Source organism: Salvelinus fontinalis, chromosome 27, assembly GCF_029448725.1.
Source record: "Salvelinus fontinalis isolate EN_2023a chromosome 27, ASM2944872v1, whole genome shotgun sequence".
NCBI lineage: Eukaryota > Metazoa > Chordata > Actinopteri > Salmoniformes > Salmonidae > Salvelinus > Salvelinus fontinalis.
In genome coordinates, this window is record NC_074691.1 from 43,692,514 (window position 1) to 43,713,941 (window position 21,428).

The 21,428-nt window shown below is 49.2% G+C and overlaps 1 protein-coding gene across 1 annotated transcript in view; it reads left to right on the forward strand.

The window, feature by feature from the left end:
• The first annotated feature begins 2,532 nt into the window (after nucleotides 1-2,532).
• gareml (GRB2 associated, regulator of MAPK1-like) overlaps nucleotides 2,533-21,428 on the forward strand; it is a 96,914-nt gene continuing 78,018 nt past the window's right edge. Inside the window, exons 1-2 of the mRNA XM_055885810.1 lie at nucleotides 2,533-2,879; nucleotides 14,300-14,440. Coding sequence (XP_055741785.1) covers nucleotides 2,765-2,879; nucleotides 14,300-14,440 — 256 coding nt within the window. The 5' untranslated portion in view covers nucleotides 2,533-2,764. The remainder of the gene's footprint in view (nucleotides 2,880-14,299; nucleotides 14,441-21,428) is intronic.

Consider the following 21,428-nt stretch of genomic DNA (forward strand, 5'->3'; position numbering starts at 1 on the left):
TGCTAACATGTCTCCCATTCTCTTATCCTGACAGAAGGGAGCACATGTAAAAACAAACAGCTATAATCATCCAGTCATAACTTCCCTCATCAGACTACCATAAAGGCCTGATTGTTGGAGTGCTGCAGAGATGGTTGTCCTTCTGGAAGGTTCTCCCATCTCTACAGAGGAACTCTGTAGCTCTGTCAGTGACATCGGGTTCTTGGTCACCTTCCTGACCAAAGCCCTTCTCCCCCGATTGCTCAGTTTGGCCGGGCAGCCAGCTCTAGGAAGAGTCTTGGGGGTTCCAAACTTCTTCCATTTAAGAATGATGGAGGCCACTGTGTTCTTGGGGACCTTCAATGCTGCAGAAATGTTTTGGTTCCCTTCCCCAGATCTGTGCCTCGACACAATCCTGTCTCGGAGCTCTACGGACAATTCCTTCGACCTCATGGCTTGGTTTTTGCCCTGACATGCACTGTCAACTGTGGGGCCTTATATAGACAGGTGTGTGCCTTTCCAAATCATGTCCAATCAATTGAATTTACCACAGGTGGACTCCAATCAAGTTGTAGAAACATCTCAAGGATGATCAATGGAAACAGGCTCCACCTGAACTCAATTTCACATCTCATAGCAAAGGGTCTGAATACTTATGTAAATAAGGTATTTCTGTTTTTATCTGTAATACATTTGCAAAAATGTCTAAACCTGTTTTCACTTTGTCATGATGGGGTATTGTGTGTAGATTGACGAGGGAAAAATAATATTGAATCCATTTTAGAATAAGGCTGTAACGTAAAAGTCAAGGGGTATGAGTACTTTCTGAAGGCACTGTACATAAAATGTCTCATGGCATTAGTGTCTGGAGACGGGCTGTCTCTGGAAATCTCTTCAATGTGTTTTGAGACATGTCCTGAACGTGTCTTGAGATGTCTCCATTGCATGTCTCAAGACAAAGGTGATGGCTGGGTAATTTACTTTGTGATTGGCTGGAGTGAAATCAACATGACTTCTCTGTAGTGAAGTACAACTCTGTAGAAACAAGTCTGTAGTAGAAACAGGTCTGACGTAGAAACAGGTCTGCAGTAGAAACAGGTCTGCAGTAGAACTCAGTAGAAACAGGCCTGCAGTAGAACTCAGTAGAAACAGGCCTGCAGTAGAAACAGGTCTGACGTAGAAACAGGTCTGCAGTAGAACTCAAAAACAGGTCTGCAGTAGAAACAGGTCTGCAGTAGAACTCAGTAGAAACAGGTCTGCAGTAGAACTCAAAAACAGGTCTGCAGTAGAAACAGGTCTGCAGTAGAACTCAAAAACAGGTCTGCAGTAGAAACAGGTCTGCAGTAGAACTCAGTAGAAACAGGTCTGCAGTAGAACTCAGTAGAAACAGGTCTGCAGTAGAACTCAGTAGAAACAGGTCTGCAGTAGAACTCAAAAACAGGTCTGCAGTAGAAACAGGTCTGCAGTAGAACTCAAAAACAGGTCTGCAGTAGAAACAGGTCTGCAGTAGAACTCAGAAACAGGTCTGCAGTAGAACTCAGTAGAAACAGGTCTGCAGTAGAACTCAGTAGAAACAGGTCTGCAGTAGAACTCAGTAGAAACAGGTCTGCAGTAGAACTCAAAAACAGGTCTGCAGTAGAAACAGGTCTGCAGTAGAACTCAGAAACAGGTCTGCAGTAGAACTCAGTAGAAACAGGTCTGCAGTAGAACTCAGTAGAAACAGGTCTGCAGTAGAACTCAGTAGAAACAGGTCTGCAGTAGAACTCAGTAGAAACAGGTCTGCAGTAGAACTCAGTAGAAACAGGCCTGCAGTAGAAACAGGCCTGCAGTAGAAACAGGCCTGACGTAGAAACAGGTCTGACGTAGAAACAGGTCTGCAGTAGAACTCAAAAACAGGCCTGCAGTAGAAACAGGTCTGCAGTAGAAACCGGTCTGCAGTAGAAACAGGTCTGCAGTAGAACTCAGTAGAAACAGGTCTGCAGTAGAACTCAGTAGAAACAGGTCTGCAGTAGAACTCAGTAGAAACAGGTCTGCAGTAGAACTCAGTAGAAACAGGTCTGCAGTAGAACTCAGTAGAAACAGGTCTACAGTAGAACTCAGTAGAAACAGGTCTGCAGTAGAACTCAGTAGAAACAGGTCTGCAGTAGAACTCAGAAACCAATTACCTATATAAACCCTGGATTACTATGTATTGGCCATTGAGATGCTTTGAAGCCACCGGTCGGCCATATTGTCTCTCCCCAGTAGGAGCACTCCTCCATAGGAATACATGGAATTCTACAGTTTTTCAATAAAATGTTTCAAGGAGAAAATGACATGTATTTTTGTTGTAATAGGCACAGTACAATTAGCAATCTTAAAAATTCTACTTGAAGGAAAATGTCATTTTTGTTTACCTCACATACTGTATAATTTAAAAAATTTCATTAAGGTGTCTAATAGAAACCAGGGTTGATATTTAGATTCCATTAGATTCATTCACCGCTGCACAGGTTTCAGCCCGCTTCTCCCGGCGGAGCTCATTCAGTAAACCACCGGCCTGGAGGATCCGCTGGAGTCAACGATTGGCTGTTGGATGGGAGGGAGTGACGCTTAGAGAGAGATGGGAGGAGGAGTAGATGTCCGCGAGAAGAACAGGAACAGAGCTCGCTAGTTCCCACACCTTCCGTGCGCTCTCTCTCTCAGATCAACTTTCTCTCCAAAAAATGGTGAGACTGAGCGAAGAGCTGCACCGTCCCGGACCTCTCCCGGTGTGGGGTGTGACAACGTAGTGCCAGTATGAGATATGATGGAGAAGCTTTGGACCAGCCTGTCGGAGGTGTCTTGGAGCTCCGTGTCGGTTCCGTTAGATGCTGTGGTCAGTAAGGTCCGCCTGCCCTGTCTGGTCCGCCTGGCGCCTGGTAAGACCTTCGAGGACACACCTCACTGACTCCTCTATCCTCCCTCTATCCATCCTTCTCTTAGCCTACTACACCATCTTCTCTATCTTAACACAATATTCCTTCCTAAACACTAAACTGGCTCTAGAACAGTATTATCCGTGTGGAGAATAATAATGATTGATTGAATTTGGAACTGGAACTGGACATTAAAGAAGAATCAGCACTGGATAAAAGTAGTTTATAAACGTGTAAACGTTTGGGCAGGTCTACTGGTACGTAGACTACTCGGTCTGTAATAAAGATGACTTGTTGCAGCAGCTTTAATTGAACCCCTCACGGTAGCAAATCAGTTATTGAACAGTTTGGCCAAACCACCACAAAGTGTCTGTTGTGTCGCTAAAGTCCCGCTTTTCATATGTAAATTCTGTAATCTGCCGGTGAGTGTTCTGAATACTAACGAGCAGCGCAAGGAAACCGATCACCAGGTTTGAGGCATTTTACACTGGACAAAAAGCGTGCCCCCACCCCCATATGATGACACCCCCTAGCTACCGTAGATCTGACTACACCCCCCTAGCTACCGTAGATCTGACTACACCCCCCCAGGTTTACATAGATCTGACTACACCCCCCCTAGGTACCATAGATCTGACTACACCCCTCTAGGTACCATAGATCTGACTACACCCCCCAGGTACCATAGATCTGACTACTCCCCCCCAGGTTTACATGGATCTGACTACACCCCCCCAGGTTTACATGGATCTGACTACACCCCCCCAGGTTTACATAGATCTGACTACACCCCCCTAGGTTTACATGGATCTGACTACACCCCTCTAGGTTTACATGGATCTGACTACACCCCCCTAGGTTTACATGGATCTGACTACACCCCCCTAGGTTTACATGGATCTGACTACACCCCCCTAGGTTTACATGGATCTGACTACACCCCCCTAGGTTTACATGGATCTGACCACACCACCCTAGGTACCATAGATCTGACTACACCCCCCTAGGTTTACATGGATCTGACTACACCCCCTAGCTACCGTAGATCTGACTACACCCCCCTAGCTACCGTAGATCTGACTACACCCCCCCAGGTTTACATAGATCTGACTACACCCCCCCTAGGTACCATAGATCTGACTACACCCCTCTAGGTACCATAGATCTGACTACACCCCCCCAGGTACCATAGATCTGACTACTCCCCCACAGGTTTACATGGATCTGACTACACCCCCCTAGGTTTACATGGATCTGACTACACCCCTCTAGGTTTACATGGATCTGACTACACCCCCCTAGGTTTACATGGATCTGACTACACCCCCCTAGGTTTACATGGATCTGACTACACCCCCCTAGGTTTACATGGATCTGACCACACCACCCTAGGTACCATAGATCTGACTACACCCCCCTAGGTTTACATGGATCTGACTACACCCCCTAGGTACCATAGATCTGACTACACCGCCCCTAGGTTTACATAGATCTGACTACACCCCCTCTAGGTTTACATGGATCTGACTACACCCCTCTAGGTTTACATGGATCTGACTACACCCCCCCTAGGTACCATAGATCTGACTACACCCCCCTAGGTTTACATGGATCTGACTACACCCCCTAGGTACCATAGATCTGACTACACCCCCCCTAGGTTTACATAGATCTGACTAAACCCCCTCTAGGTTTACATGGATCTGACTACACCCCTCTAGGTTTACATGGATCTGACTACACCCCCCAGGTACCATAGATCTGACTACTCCCCCCCAGGTTTACATAGATCTGACTACAACCCCCCTAGGTTTACATGGATCTGACTACATCCCCCTAGGTTTACATGGATCTGACTACACCCCCCTAGGTTTACATGGATCTGACTACACCCCCCTAGGTTTACATGGATCTGACCACACCACCCTAGGTACCATAGATCTGACTACACCCCCCTAGGTTTACATGGATCTGACTACACCCCCTAGGTACCATAGATCTGACTACACCCCCCCTAGGTTTACATAGATCTGACTACACCCCCTCTAGGTTTACATGGATCTGACTACACCCCTCTAGGTTTACATGGATCTGACTACACCCCCCCTAGGTACCATAGATCTGACTACACCCCCCTAGGTTTACATGGATCTGACTACACCCCCTAGGTACCATAGATCTGACTACACCCCCCCTAGGTTTACATAGATCTGACTACACCCCCTCTAGGTTTACATGGATCTGACTACACCCCTCTAGGTTTACATGGATCTGACTACACCCCCCAGGTACCATAGATCTGACTACTCCCCCCCAGGTTTACATAGATCTGACTACACCCCCCCTAGGTTTACATGGATCTGACTACATCCCCCTAGGTTTACATGGATCTGACTACACCCCCCTAGGTTTACATGGATCTGACTACACCCCCCTAGGTACCATAGATCTGACTACACCCCCCAGGTACCATAGATCTGACTACACCCCCCTAGGTTTACATGGATCTGACTACACCCCTCTAGGTTTACATGGTTCTGACTACACCCCCCTAGGTTTACATGGATCTGACTACACCCCCCTAGGTTTACATGGATCTGACTACACCCCCCTAGGTTTACATGGATCTGACTACACCCCCCTAGGTTTACATGGATCTGACTACACCCCCCTAGGTTTACATGGATCTGACTACACCCCCTCTAGGTTTACATGGATCTGACTACACCCCCCTAGGTACCATAGATCTGACTACACCCCCTAGCTACCGTAGATCTGACTACACCCCCCCAGGTTTACATAGATCTGACTACACCCCCCCAGGTTTACATAGATCTGACTACACCACCCTAGGTTTACATAGATCTGACTACACCTCCCTAGGTTTACATGGATCTGACTACACCCCTCTAGGTTTACATGGATCTGACTACACCCCCCTAGGTTTACATGGATCTGACTACACCCCCCTAGGTACCATAGATCTGACTACACCCCCCTAGCTACCGTAGATCTGACTACACCCCCCCAGGTTTACATAGATCTGACTACACCCCCCCAGGTTTACATAGATCTGACTACACCCCCCTAGGTTTACATAGATCTGACTACACCCCCCCTAGGTTTACATGGATCTGACTACACCCCTCTAGGTTTACATGGATCTGACTACACCCCCCTAGGTTTACATGGATCTGACTACACCCCCCTAGGTTTACATGGATCTGACTACACCCCCCTAGGTTTACATGGATCTGACTACACCCCCCTAGGTTTACATGGATCTGACTACACCCACTCTAGGTTTACATGGATCTGACTACACCCCCCTAGGTTTACATGCATCTGACTACACCCCTCTAGGTTTACATGGATCTGACCACACCCCCCTAGGTACCATAGATCTGACTACACCCTCCTAGCTACCGTAGATCTGACTACACCCCCCCAGGTTTACATAGATCTGACTACACCCCCCCAGGTTTACATAGATCTGACTACACCCCCCTAGGTTTACATAGATCTGACTACACCCCCCTAGGTTTACATGGATCTGACTACACCCCCCCCTAGGTACCATAGATCTGACTCCACCCCCCTAGGTACCATAGATCTGACTACACCCCCCCTAGGTACCATAGATCTGACTACACCCCTCTAGGTTTACATGGATCTGACTACACCCCCCCTAGGTACCATAGATCTGACTACACCCCTCTAGGTTTACATGGATCTGACTACACCCCCCTAGGTTTACATGGATCTGACTACACCCCCCCTAGGTACCATAGATCTGACTCCACCCCCCTAGGTACCATAGATCTGACTACACCCCCCTAGGTACCATAGATCTGACTACACCCCTCTAGGTTTACATAGATCTGACTACACCCCCCTAGGTTTACATAGATCTGACTACACCCCCCTAGGTTTACATGGATCTGACTACACCCCCCTAGGTTTACATGGATCTGACTACACCCCTCTAGGTTTACATGGATCTGACTACACCCCCTAGGTTTACATGGATCTGACTACACCCCCTAGGTTTACATGGATCTGACTACACCCCCCTAGGTTTACATGGATATGACTACACCCCCCTAGGTTTACATGGATCTGACTACACCCCCCTAGGTTTACATGGATCTGACTACACCCCTCTAGGTTTACATGGATCTGACCACACCCCCCTAGGTACCATAGATCTGACTACACCCCCTAGGTACCATAGATCTGACTACACCCCCCCAGGTTTACATAGATCTGACTACACCCCCCTAGGTTTACATAGATCTGACTACACCCCCCCAGGTTTACATAGATCTGACTACACCCCCCCTAGGTACCATAGATCTGACTACACCCCCCCTAGGTACCGTAGATCTGACTACACCCCCCCTAGGTACCATAGATCTGACTACACCCCCCTAGGTACCATAGATCTGACTACACCCCCCTAGGTTTACATGGATCTGACTAAACCCCCCTAGGTACCATAGATCTGACTACACCCCCCTAGGTACCATAGATCTGACTACACCCCCCCTAGGTACCATAGATCTGACTACACCCCCCTAGGTACCATAGATCTGACTACACCCCCCCTAGGTACCATAGATCTGAATACACCCCCCTAGGTTTACATGGATCTGACCACACACCCCTAGGTTTACATGGATCTGACTACACCCCCCTAGGTTTACATAGATCTGACTACACCCCCCTAGGTTTACATAGATCTGACTACACCCCCCTAGGTTTACATAGATCTGACTTCACCCCCCTAGGTTTACATAGATCTGACAACACCCCCCTAGGTTTACATGGATCTGACTACACCCCCTAGGTTTACATGGATCTGACTACACCCCCCTAGGTTTACATGGATCTGACTACACCCCTCTAGGTTTACATGGATCTGACTACCCCCCCTAGGTTTACATGGATCTGACTACACCCCCTAGGTTTACATGGATCTGACTACACCCCCCTAGGTTTACATGGATCTGACTACACCCCCCTAGGTTTACATGGATCTGACTACACCCCCCCTAGGTTTACATGGATCTGACTACACCCCTCTAGGTTTACATGGATCTGACTACACCCCCCCTAGGTACCATAGATCTGACTCCACCCCCCTAGGTACCATAGATCTGACTACACCCCCCTAGGTTTACATGGATCTGACCACACACCCCTAGGTTTACATGGATCTGACCACACACCCCTAGGTTTACATGGATCTGACTACACCCCCCTAGGTTTACATAGATCTGACTACACCCCTCTAGGTACCATAGATCTGACTACACCCCCCCAGGTACCATAGATCTGACTACTCCCCCACAGGTTTACATGGATCTGACTACACCCCCCCAGGTTTACATGGATCTGACTACACCCCCCCAGGTTTACATAGATCTGACTACACCCCCCTAGGTTTACATGGATCTGACTACACCCCTCTAGGTTTACATGGATCTGACTACACCCCCCTAGGTTTACATGGATCTGACTACACCCCCCTAGGTTTACATGGATCTGACTACACCCCCCTAGGTTTACATGGATCTGACCACACCACCCTAGGTACCATAGATCTGACTACACCCCCCTAGGTTTACATGGATCTGACTACACCCCCTAGGTACCATAGATCTGACTACACCGCCCCTAGGTTTACATAGATCTGACTACACCCCCTCTAGGTTTACATGGATCTGACTACACCCCTCTAGGTTTACATGGATCTGACTACACCCCCCCTAGGTACCATAGATCTGACTACACCCCCCTAGGTTTACATGGATCTGACTACACCCCCTAGGTACCATAGATCTGACTACACCCCCCCTAGGTTTACATAGATCTGACTAAACCCCCTCTAGGTTTACATGGATCTGACTACACCCCTCTAGGTTTACATGGATCTGACTACACCCCCCAGGTACCATAGATCTGACTACTCCCCCCCAGGTTTACATAGATCTGACTACAACCCCCCTAGGTTTACATGGATCTGACTACATCCCCCTAGGTTTACATGGATCTGACTACACCCCCCTAGGTTTACATGGATCTGACTACACCCCCCTAGGTTTACATGGATCTGACCACACCACCCTAGGTACCATAGATCTGACTACACCCCCCTAGGTTTACATGGATCTGACTACACCCCCTAGGTACCATAGATCTGACTACACCCCCCCTAGGTTTACATAGATCTGACTACACCCCCTCTAGGTTTACATGGATCTGACTACACCCCTCTAGGTTTACATGGATCTGACTACACCCCCCCTAGGTACCATAGATCTGACTACACCCCCCTAGGTTTACATGGATCTGACTACACCCCCTAGGTACCATAGATCTGACTACACCCCCCCCTAGGTTTACATAGATCTGACTACACCCCCTCTAGGTTTACATGGATCTGACTACACCCCTCTAGGTTTACATGGATCTGACTACACCCCCCAGGTACCATAGATCTGACTACTCCCCCCCAGGTTTACATAGATCTGACTACACCCCCCCTAGGTTTACATGGATCTGACTACATCCCCCTAGGTTTACATGGATCTGACTACACCCCCCTAGGTTTACATGGATCTGACTACACCCCCCTAGGTACCATAGATCTGACTACACCCCCCAGGTACCATAGATCTGACTACACCCCCCTAGGTTTACATGGATCTGACTACACCCCTCTAGGTTTACATGGTTCTGACTACACCCCCCTAGGTTTACATGGATCTGACTACACCCCCCTAGGTTTACATGGATCTGACTACACCCCCCTAGGTTTACATGGATCTGACTACACCCCCCTAGGTTTACATGGATCTGACTACACCCCCCTAGGTTTACATGGATCTGACTACACCCCCTCTAGGTTTACATGGATCTGACTACACCCCCCTAGGTACCATAGATCTGACTACACCCCCTAGCTACCGTAGATCTGACTACACCCCCCCAGGTTTACATAGATCTGACTACACCCCCCCAGGTTTACATAGATCTGACTACACCACCCTAGGTTTACATAGATCTGACTACACCTCCCTAGGTTTACATGGATCTGACTACACCCCTCTAGGTTTACATGGATCTGACTACACCCCCCTAGGTTTACATGGATCTGACTACACCCCCCTAGGTACCATAGATCTGACTACACCCCCCTAGCTACCGTAGATCTGACTACACCCCCCCAGGTTTACATAGATCTGACTACACCCCCCCAGGTTTACATAGATCTGACTACACCCCCCTAGGTTTACATAGATCTGACTACACCCCCCCTAGGTTTACATGGATCTGACTACACCCCTCTAGGTTTACATGGATCTGACTACACCCCCCTAGGTTTACATGGATCTGACTACACCCCCCTAGGTTTACATGGATCTGACTACACCCCCCTAGGTTTACATGGATCTGACTACACCCCCCTAGGTTTACATGGATCTGACTACACCCACTCTAGGTTTACATGGATCTGACTACACCCCCCTAGGTTTACATGCATCTGACTACACCCCTCTAGGTTTACATGGATCTGACCACACCCCCCTAGGTACCATAGATCTGACTACACCCTCCTAGCTACCGTAGATCTGACTACACCCCCCCAGGTTTACATAGATCTGACTACACCCCCCCAGGTTTACATAGATCTGACTACACCCCCCTAGGTTTACATAGATCTGACTACACCCCCCTAGGTTTACATGGATCTGACTACACCCCCCCCCTAGGTACCATAGATCTGACTCCACCCCCCTAGGTACCATAGATCTGACTACACCCCCCCTAGGTACCATAGATCTGACTACACCCCTCTAGGTTTACATGGATCTGACTACACCCCCCCTAGGTACCATAGATCTGACTACACCCCTCTAGGTTTACATGGATCTGACTACACCCCCCTAGGTTTACATGGATCTGACTACACCCCCCCTAGGTACCATAGATCTGACTCCACCCCCCTAGGTACCATAGATCTGACTACACCCCCCTAGGTACCATAGATCTGACTACACCCCTCTAGGTTTACATAGATCTGACTACACCCCCCTAGGTTTACATAGATCTGACTACACCCCCCTAGGTTTACATGGATCTGACTACACCCCCCTAGGTTTACATGGATCTGACTACACCCCTCTAGGTTTACATGGATCTGACTACACCCCCTAGGTTTACATGGATCTGACTACACCCCCTAGGTTTACATGGATCTGACTACACCCCCCTAGGTTTACATGGATATGACTACACCCCCCTAGGTTTACATGGATCTGACTACACCCCCCTAGGTTTACATGGATCTGACTACACCCCTCTAGGTTTACATGGATCTGACCACACCCCCCTAGGTACCATAGATCTGACTACACCCCCTAGGTACCATAGATCTGACTACACCCCCCCAGGTTTACATAGATCTGACTACACCCCCCTAGGTTTACATAGATCTGACTACACCCCCCCAGGTTTACATAGATCTGACTACACCCCCCCTAGGTACCATAGATCTGACTACACCCCCCCTAGGTACCGTAGATCTGACTACACCCCCCCTAGGTACCATAGATCTGACTACACCCCCCTAGGTACCATAGATCTGACTACACCCCCCCTAGGTACCATAGATCTGACTACACCCCCCTAGGTTTACATGGATCTGACTAAACCCCCCTAGGTACCATAGATCTGACTACACCCCCCTAGGTACCATAGATCTGACTACACCCCCCCTAGGTACCATAGATCTGACTACACCCCCCTAGGTACCATAGATCTGACTACACCCCCCCTAGGTACCATAGATCTGAATACACCCCCCTAGGTTTACATGGATCTGACCACACACCCCTAGGTTTACATGGATCTGACTACACCCCCCTAGGTTTACATAGATCTGACTACACCCCCCTAGGTTTACATAGATCTGACTACACCCCCCTAGGTTTACATAGATCTGACTTCACCCCCCTAGGTTTACATAGATCTGACAACACCCCCCTAGGTTTACATGGATCTGACTACACCCCCTAGGTTTACATGGATCTGACTACACCCCCCTAGGTTTACATGGATCTGACTACACCCCTCTAGGTTTACATGGATCTGACTACACCCCCTAGGTTTACATGGATCTGACTACACCCCCTAGGTTTACATGGATCTGACTACACCCCCCTAGGTTTACATGGATCTGACTACACCCCCCTAGGTTTACATGGATCTGACTACACCCCCCCTAGGTTTACATGGATCTGACTACACCCCTCTAGGTTTACATGGATCTGACCACACCCCCCTAGGTACCATAGATCTGACTACACCCCCTAGGTACCATAGATCTGACTACACCCCCCCAGGTTTACATAGATCTGACTACACCCCCCTAGGTTTACATAGATCTGACTACACCCCCCCAGGTTTACATAGATCTGACTACACCCCCCTAGGTTTACATAGATCTGACTACACCCCCCTAGGTTTACATGGATCTGACTACACCCCCCCTAGGTACCATAGATCTGACTCCACCCCCCTAGGTACCATAGATCTGACTACACCCCCCTAGGTTTACATGGATCTGACCACACACCCCTAGGTTTACATGGATCTGACCACACACCCCTAGGTTTACATGGATCTGACTACACCCCCCTAGGTTTACATAGATCTGACTACACCCCCCTAGGTTTACATAGATCTGACTACACCCCCCTAGGTTTACATAGATCTGACTACACCCCCCTAGGTTTACACAGATAGGACTACAGACTCCCCTGTACCTCCCCCTGGCCAGCCACACCTCTCCCCTGTACCTTCCCCTGGCCAGCCACACCTCTCCCCTGGCCAGCCACACCTCTCCCCTGTACCTTCCCCTGGCCGGCCACACCTCTCCCCTGGCCAGCCACACCTCTCCCCTGTACCTTCCCCTGGTCAGCCACACCTGTCCCCTGTATCTTCCCCTGGCCAGCCACACCTCACCCCTGTACCTTCCCCTGACCAGCCACACCTCCCCCTGGCCAGCCACACCTCTCCCCTGGCCAGCCACACCTCTCCCCTGGCCAGCCACACCTCTCCCCTGTACCTTCTCCTGGCCAGCCACACCTCTCCCCTGGCCAGCCATACCTCTCCCCTGGCCAGCCACACCTCTCCCCTGGCCAGCCACACCTCTCCCCTGGCCAGCCACACCTCTCCCCTGTACCTTCCAGCCACACCTCTCCCCTGTACCTTCCAGCCACACCTCTCCCCTGTACCTTCCAGCCACACCTCTCCCCTGTACCTTCCAGCCACACCTCTCCCCTGTACCTTCCAGCCACACCTCTCCCCTGGCCAGCCACACCTCTCCCCTGTACCTTCCCCTGGCCAGCCACACCTCTCCCCTGTACCTTCCCCTGGCCAGCCACACCTCTCCCCTGTACCTTCCCCTGGCCAGCCACACCTCTCCCCTGTACCTTCCCCTGGCCAGCCACACCTCTCCCCTGTACCTTCCCCTGGCCAGCCACACCTCTCCCCTGTACCTTCCCCTGGCCAGCCACACCTCTCCCCTGTACCTTCCCCTGGCCAGCCACACCTCTCCCCTGTACCTTCCCCTGGCCAGCCACACCTCTCCCCTGTACCTTCCCCTGGCCAGCCACACCTCTCCCCTGTACCTTCCCCTGGCCAGCCACACCTCTCCCCTGTACCTTCCCCTGGCCAGCCACACCTCTCCCCTGTACCTTCCCCTGGCCAGCCACATCTCTCCCCTGTACCTTCCCCTGGCCAGCCACACCTCTCCCCTGGCCAGCCACACCTCTCCCCTGGCCAGCCACACCTCTCCCCTGTACCCACCCCTGGCCAGCCACACCTCTCCCCTGGCCAGCCACACCTCAAACAAAGAAAACAAGGGGTATAAAGAGAAAAACAGGAAGCCAATCAGTTAATGAATCAATCAGTTAACAAACTCTCAATGAATCAATCCTTTCACCTCTCAATGAATCAATCCGTTAACAAGCTCTCAATGAATCAATCCTTTCACCTCTCAATGAATTAATCCGTTAACAAGCTCTCAATGAATCAATCCGTTAACAAGCTCTCAATGAATCAATCCGTTAACAAGCTCTCAATGAATCAATCCGTTAACAAGCTCTCAATGAATCAATCTGTTAACAAGCTCTGAATGAATCAATCTGTTAACAAGCTCTCAATGAATCAATCAGTTAACAGTATCTCAATTAAGTGCACAGTATTTAGGGAATTAGTCACACCTGTGATGGTTGTGTAACTTGTGTAAATTGTTACTATTGTAAATTGTAACGTGTGCATTTGTGAGTCTGGGTCTCTAGGGGAGTGTGTAGAGGGTTGTAACGTGTGTATTTGTGCGCCTGGATCTCTAGGGGAGTGTGTAGAGGGTCTGTGTGAGGATGATATGGTGTTGCTCCACTCGTGTCGTCAGTGGACCACCGTCACCGCTCTCTCTCTGGAAGAAGGACACTACGTCATCGGACCCAAGATAGACATTCCTCTCCAGTACCAGGGTGAGAACACACACACACACACACACACACACACACACACACACACACACACACACACACACACACACACACACACACACACACACACACACACACACACACACACACACACACACACACACACACACACACACACACACACACACACACACACACACCTCTACAGTACCAGGGTGAACACACACACACACACACACACACACACACACACACACACACACACACACACACACACACACACACACACACACACACACACACACACACACACCTCTACAGTACCAGGGTGAACACACACACACACACACACACACACACACACACACACACACACACACACACACACACACACACACACACCTCTACAGTACCAGGGTGAACACACACACACACACACACACACACACACACACACACACACACACACACACACACACACACACACACACACACACACACACACACACACACACACACACACACACACACACACACACACACACACCTCTACAGTACCAGGATGAGACCACACACACACACACACACCTCTACAGTACCAGAGGAGGGGGGGGGTTGGGGGGGGTACCGGTACAGAGTCAATGTGGAGACTATATACAGGGGGTACCGGTACAGAGTCAATGTGGAGGCTATATACAGGGGGTACCGGTACAGAGTCAATGTGGAGACTATATACAGGGGGTACCGGTACAGAGTCAATGTGGAGACTATATACAGGGGGTACCGGTACAGAGTCAATGTGGAGGCTATATACAGGGGGTACCGGTACAGAGTCAATGTGGAGACTATATACAGGGGGTACCGGTACAGAGTCAATGTGGAGACTATGTACAGGGGGTACCGGTACAGTGTCAATGTGGAGGCTATATACAGGGGGTACCGGTACAGAGTCAATGTGGAGGCTATATACAGGGTGTTACGGTACAGAGTCAATGTGGAGACTATATACAGGGGGTGCCGGTACAGAGTCAATGTGGAGACTATATACAGGGGGTACCGGTACAGAGTCGATGTGGAGGCTATATACAGGGGGTACAGAGTCAATGTGGAGGCTATATACAGGGTGTTACGGTACAGAGTCAATGTGGAGGCTATATACAGGGTATTACGGTACAGAGTCAATGTGGAGGCTATATACAGGGGGTACCGGTACAGAGTCAATGTGGAGGCTATATACAGGGGGGTACCGGTACAGAGTCAATGTGGAGACTATATACAGGGGGTACCGGTACAGAGTCAATGTGGAGACTATATACAGGGGATACCGGTACAGAGTCAATGTGGAGGCTATATACAGGGGGTACCGGTACAGTCAATGTGGAGGCTATATACAGGGGGTACCGGTACAGAGTCAATGTGGAGGCTATATACAGGGTGTACCGGTACAGAGTCAATGTGGAGACTATATACAGGGGGTACCGGTACAGAGTCAATGTGGAGGCTATATACAGGGGGTACCGGTACAGAGTCAATGTGGGGGCTATATACAGGGGGGTACCGGTACAGAGTCAATGTGGAGGCTATATACAGGGTGTTACGGTACAGAGTCAATGTGGAGGCTATATACAGGGGGTACCGGTACAGAGTCAATGTGGAGCCTATATACAGGGTGTTACGGTACAGAGTCAATGTGGAGGCTATATACAGGGGGTACCGGTACAGAGTCAATGTGGAGGCTATATACAGGGGGTACCGGTACAGAGTCAATGTGGAGGCTATATACAGGGGGTACCGGTACAGAGTCAATGTGGAGGCTATATACAGGGGGTACCGGTACAGAGTCAATGTGGAGGCTATATACAGGGGGTACCGGTACAGAGTCAATGTGGAGGCTATATACAGGGGGTACCGGTACAGAGTCAATGTGGAGGCTATATACAGGGGGTACCGGTACAGAGTCAATGTGGAGGCTATATACAGGGGGTACCGGTACAGAGTCAATGTGGAGGCTATATACAGGGGGTACCGGTACAGAGTCAATGTGGAGGCTATATACAGGGGGTACCGGTACAGAGTCAATGTGGAGGCTATATACAGGGGGTACCGGTACAGAGTCAATGTGGAGGCTATATACAGGGGGTACCGGTACAGAGTCAATGTGGAGACTATATACAGGGGGTACCGGTACCGAGTCAATGTGGAGGCTATATACAGGGGGTACCGGTACAGAGTCAATGTGGAGGCTATATACAGGGGGTACCGGGACCGAGTCAATGTGGAGGCTATATACAGGGTGTTACGGTACAGAGTCACTGTGGAGGCTATATACAGGGGGTACCGGTACAGAGTCAATGTGGAGGCTATATACAGGGTGTTACGGTACAGAGTCAATGTGGAGACTATATACAGGGGGGTACCGGTACAGAGTCAATGTGGAGGCTATATACAGGGTGTTACGGTACAGAGTCAATGTGGAGACTATATACAGGGGGGTACCGGTACAGAGTCAATGTGGAGGCTATATACAGGGGGTACCGGTACAGAGTCAATGTGGAGGCTATATACAGGGGGTACCGGTACAGAGTCAATGTGGAGACTGTACCGGTACCCCCTGTATATAGAGTCAATGTGGAGACTATATACAGGGTGTTACGGTACAGAGTCAATGTGGAGGCTATATACAGGGTGTTACGGTACAGAGTCAATGTGGAGGCTATATACAGGGGGTACAGGTACAGAGTCAATGTGGAGGCTATATACAGGGGGTACCGGTACAGAGTCAATGTGGAGGCTATATACAGGGGGTACCAGTACAGAGTCAATGTGGAGACTATATACAGGGGGGTACCGGTACAGAGTCAATGTGGAGGCTATATACAGGGGGTACCGGTACAGAGTCAATGTGGAGACTGTACCGGTACCCCCTGTATATAGAGTCAATGTGGAGACTATATACAGGGTGTTACGGTACAGAGTCAATGTGGAGGCTATATACAGGGTGTTACGGTACAGAGTCAATGTGGAGGCTATATACAGGGGGTACAGGTACAGAGTCAATGTGGAGGCTATATACAGGGGGTACCGGTACAGAGTCAATGTGGAGGCTATATACAGGGGGTACCAGTACAGAGTCAATGTGGAGACTATATACAGGGGGGTACCGGTACAGAGTCAATGTGGAGGCTATATACAGGGGGTACCGGTACAGAGTCAATGTGGAGGCTATATACAGGGGGTACCGGTACAGAGTCAATGTGGAGACTATATACAGGGGGGGTACCGGTACAGAGTCAATGTGCGGGGTCACCGGTTAGTGGAGGTAATATGTACATGTAGGTAGAGTTATTAAAGTGACTATGCATAGATAATAACAGAGAGGAGCAGTATTTAACTAGGCAGGTCAGTTAAAGAACAAATTCTTAATTACAATGACAGCCAATGACTGGGGCGGGGGCTTGGGCGGGGGCTGGGACTGGGACTGGGGCGGGGGCTGGGACTGGGGCGGGGGCTGGGACTGGGGCGGGGGCTGGGGCGGGGACTGGGGCGGGGGCTGGGGATACAAATACATTTAATTCAAATATAGAACAAAACACACATGACAAGAGAGACAACACTACATAAAGAGAGACCTAAGACAACAACACGGCATGGCAGCAGCACAAAACATGGTACAAACATTATTGGACAGAGACATCAGCACAAAGGGCAAGAAGGTAGAGACAACAATACATCACACAAAGCAGCCACAACTGTCAGTAAGAGTGTCCATGATTGAGTCTTTGAATGAAGAGATGGAGATAAAACTGTCCAGTTTGAGTGTTTGTTGCAGCTCGTTCCAGTCGCTAGCTGCAGCGAACTGAAAAGAGGAGTGACCCAGGGATGTGTGTGCTTTGGGGACCTTTAACAGAATGTGACTGGCAGAACGGGTGTTGTATGTGGAGGATGAGGGCTGCAGTAGATATCTCAGATAGGGTGAGTGAGGTCTAAGAGGGTTTTATAAATAAGCATCAACCAGTGGGTCTTGCGACGGGTATACAGAGATGCCCAGTTTGCAGAGGAGTAAAGAGTGCAGTGATGTGTCCTATAAGGAGCATTGGTGGCAAATCTGATGGCCGAATGGTAAAGAACATCTAGCCGCTCGAGAGCACCCTTACCTGCCGATCTATAAATGATGTCTTCGTAATTTAGCATGGGAAGGATGGTCATCTGTATCAGGGTTAGTTTGGCAGCTGGGTTGAAGATTACCATAGAGGAAACCAAGACTAGATTTAACTTTAGCCTGCAGCTTTGATATGTGCTGAGAGAAGGTGAGGAGGAGGGTTTATTCTCCAGGTCTTTAACCGTTTTCCAGAATTTCTTGGGGTTAGACCCACAGAGAGAGAACTGCTCCTTAAAGTAACTAACTTTGGCCTTCCGGACAGCCTGAGTGCACTTATTTCTCATTTTCCTGAACGAGAGCCAGTCAGCCTGACTATGCGTGTGCCGAGCCTTTCACCAAATGGTGTTCTTGAGGTGGAGTAACTCTGCCAGATCACGGTCGAACCAGGGGCTGAACCTGTTTTTAATTCTCATTTTCTTTATGGGGACGTGTTTGTTAACAATATCACTGAAAATATAAAAAAAGAAGGTCCAAGCGTCTTCGACAGAGGGATGAAGCTGATAATTTACCATTTTAGAGGCCTTTATGAACACAGGCTGTACAACAGAGGGGACCAAGCTGATTCTATACCATTTTACAGAGGCCAGATCATGAAGGATGGCTTGCTCATTAAAGTTTTTTAGCAAGTGTCTATGACATCAGGACAGGTCGTTTCACTGAGCAGACATTACGAACACAGGCTGTGAAACAGTGATCACTAAGGTCATTACAGAAAACACCAGACTGATACCCATCAGGATTATTTGTGAGGATAACATCGAGGAGAGTAGCCTTGTCTGCGTGTTTGGAGTCATACCTTGTGGGATTGGTAATAATCTCAGAAATATTTAGGGAGTCACATTGCTTTCGGACTTGGTCGGGTGGTTAAGCATTTCCCAGTTTAGGTCACCTAGCAGGACAAATTCAGACTTAGTGTAAGGGACCAGGAGAGAGCTTAGGGCAGGTAGGGTACAGGCCGGTGCTGATGGAGGACGAAAACACCCAGCTACAATCAACAAAGAGCTATTTGAAAGTTTAATGCTTTAAACCAGCAAATCAAATTGTTTGGGGACACACTTGGTGACAACCGAGCACTGAAGGTGATCCTTGGTAAAGATCGCCAATCCCCCACCTTTGGAAGATCTGTCTTGCTGAAAAATGTTATAAGCAGAAAGGTTAACATCCGTATTCAAAACACTCTTCCTGAACCACGTATCAGTAATGACCAACACATCTGGAGCTGTGAACCAACACTTTCAATTGATCCATTTGAGGTAATATGCTTCTAGTGTAAATGTACAGAAAACCCAGGCTTTTACAAGAACAGAAATCAGGGGAGGGGAGGGGTTAGAGCTGATACTTTCAGACCTTTGGAGAAATGTGTCCGTTGTGGATCAGAGGGGGGGAGAGGAGAACGAGGGAGGAGAGAAGGAGAGGAGGGGGAGGAAGACAGGAGCTGGAGGTGAGGAGGTAAGGAAAGATGGAGGAAGAGAAGGGGGGAGGAGGAGGACAGGAGGGGGAGGAGGACAGGAGGGGGAGGTGAGAAGGAGGAGGTAAGAGGAAGAGAAATGGAGGAGGAGACGAGGAGGAGAAAATGAGGAGACAGATAGAGGTTGTGTGTGTGTTCTAGTGTGTGTTTGTGTGTCTCCATAGTGATGTATCTCTGTTCAGCGTGAGAATGGAGCTTGTTTAACGGTTACCATAACAACCCCTCTAGCTTCTAATTGGCTGAGAGAGGAGGCCAGAGTTAACTAAAGGGCCCCCTGAAGGGGGGTGAATACGCTACTGGCAACAGTAGTCTGCTTTTTAATATTTGTTTAAGATAGTCTGGACACCTTCCTTTTCTCTGACTAGAAACCACATTTATAATCCACGTCTCCCCCACGTTTAGAGACCACGTCTCACCCATGTTTTTGTATTTATATTTATTATGGAACCTGTCAAGGCAGCAGCTACTCTTCCTGGGGTTTATTATGGATCCCCATTAGTTCCTGCCAAGGCAGCAGCTACTCTTCCTGGGGTTTATTATGGATCCCCATTAGTTCCTACCAAGGCAGCAGCTACTCTTCCTGGGGTTTATTATGGATCTCCATTAATTCCTGCCAAGGCAGCGGCTACTCTTCCTTGGGTTTATTATGGATCCCCATTAGTTCCTGCCAAGGCAGCAGCTACTCTTCCTGGGGTTTATTATAGATCCCCATCAGTTCCTGCCAAGGCAGCAGCTACTCTTCCTGGGGTTTATTATGGATCCCCATTAGTTCCTGCCTAGGCAGCAGCTACTCTTCCTGGGGTTTATTATAGATCTCCATTAGTTCCTGCCAAGGCAGCAGCTACTCTTCCTGGGGTTTATTATGGATCCTCATTAGTTCCTGTCAAGGCAGCAGCTACTCTTCCTGGGGTTTATTATAGATCCCCATTAGTTCCTGCAAAGGCAGCAGCTACTCTTCCTGGGGTTTATTATGGATCCCCATTAGTTCCTGCCAAGGCAGCAGCTACTCTTCCTGGGGTTTATTATGGATCCCCATTAGTTCCTGCCAAGGCAGCAGCTACTCTTCCTGGGGTTTATTATGGATCCCCATTAGTTCCTGCCAAGGCAGCAGCTACTCTTCCTGGGGTTTATTATGGATCCTGCCAAGGCAGCAGCTACTCTTCCTGGGGTTTATTATGGATCCCCATTAGTTCCTGCCAAGGCAGCAGCTACTCTTCCTGGGGTTTATTATGGATCCCCATTAGTTCCTGCCAAGGCAGCAGCTACTCTTCCTGGGGTTTATTATGGATCCCCATTAGCCAAGGCAGCAGCTACTCTTCCTGGGGTTTATTATGGATCCCCATTAGTTCCTACCAAGGCAGCAGCTACTCTTCCTGGGGTTTATTATAGATCTCCATTAGTTC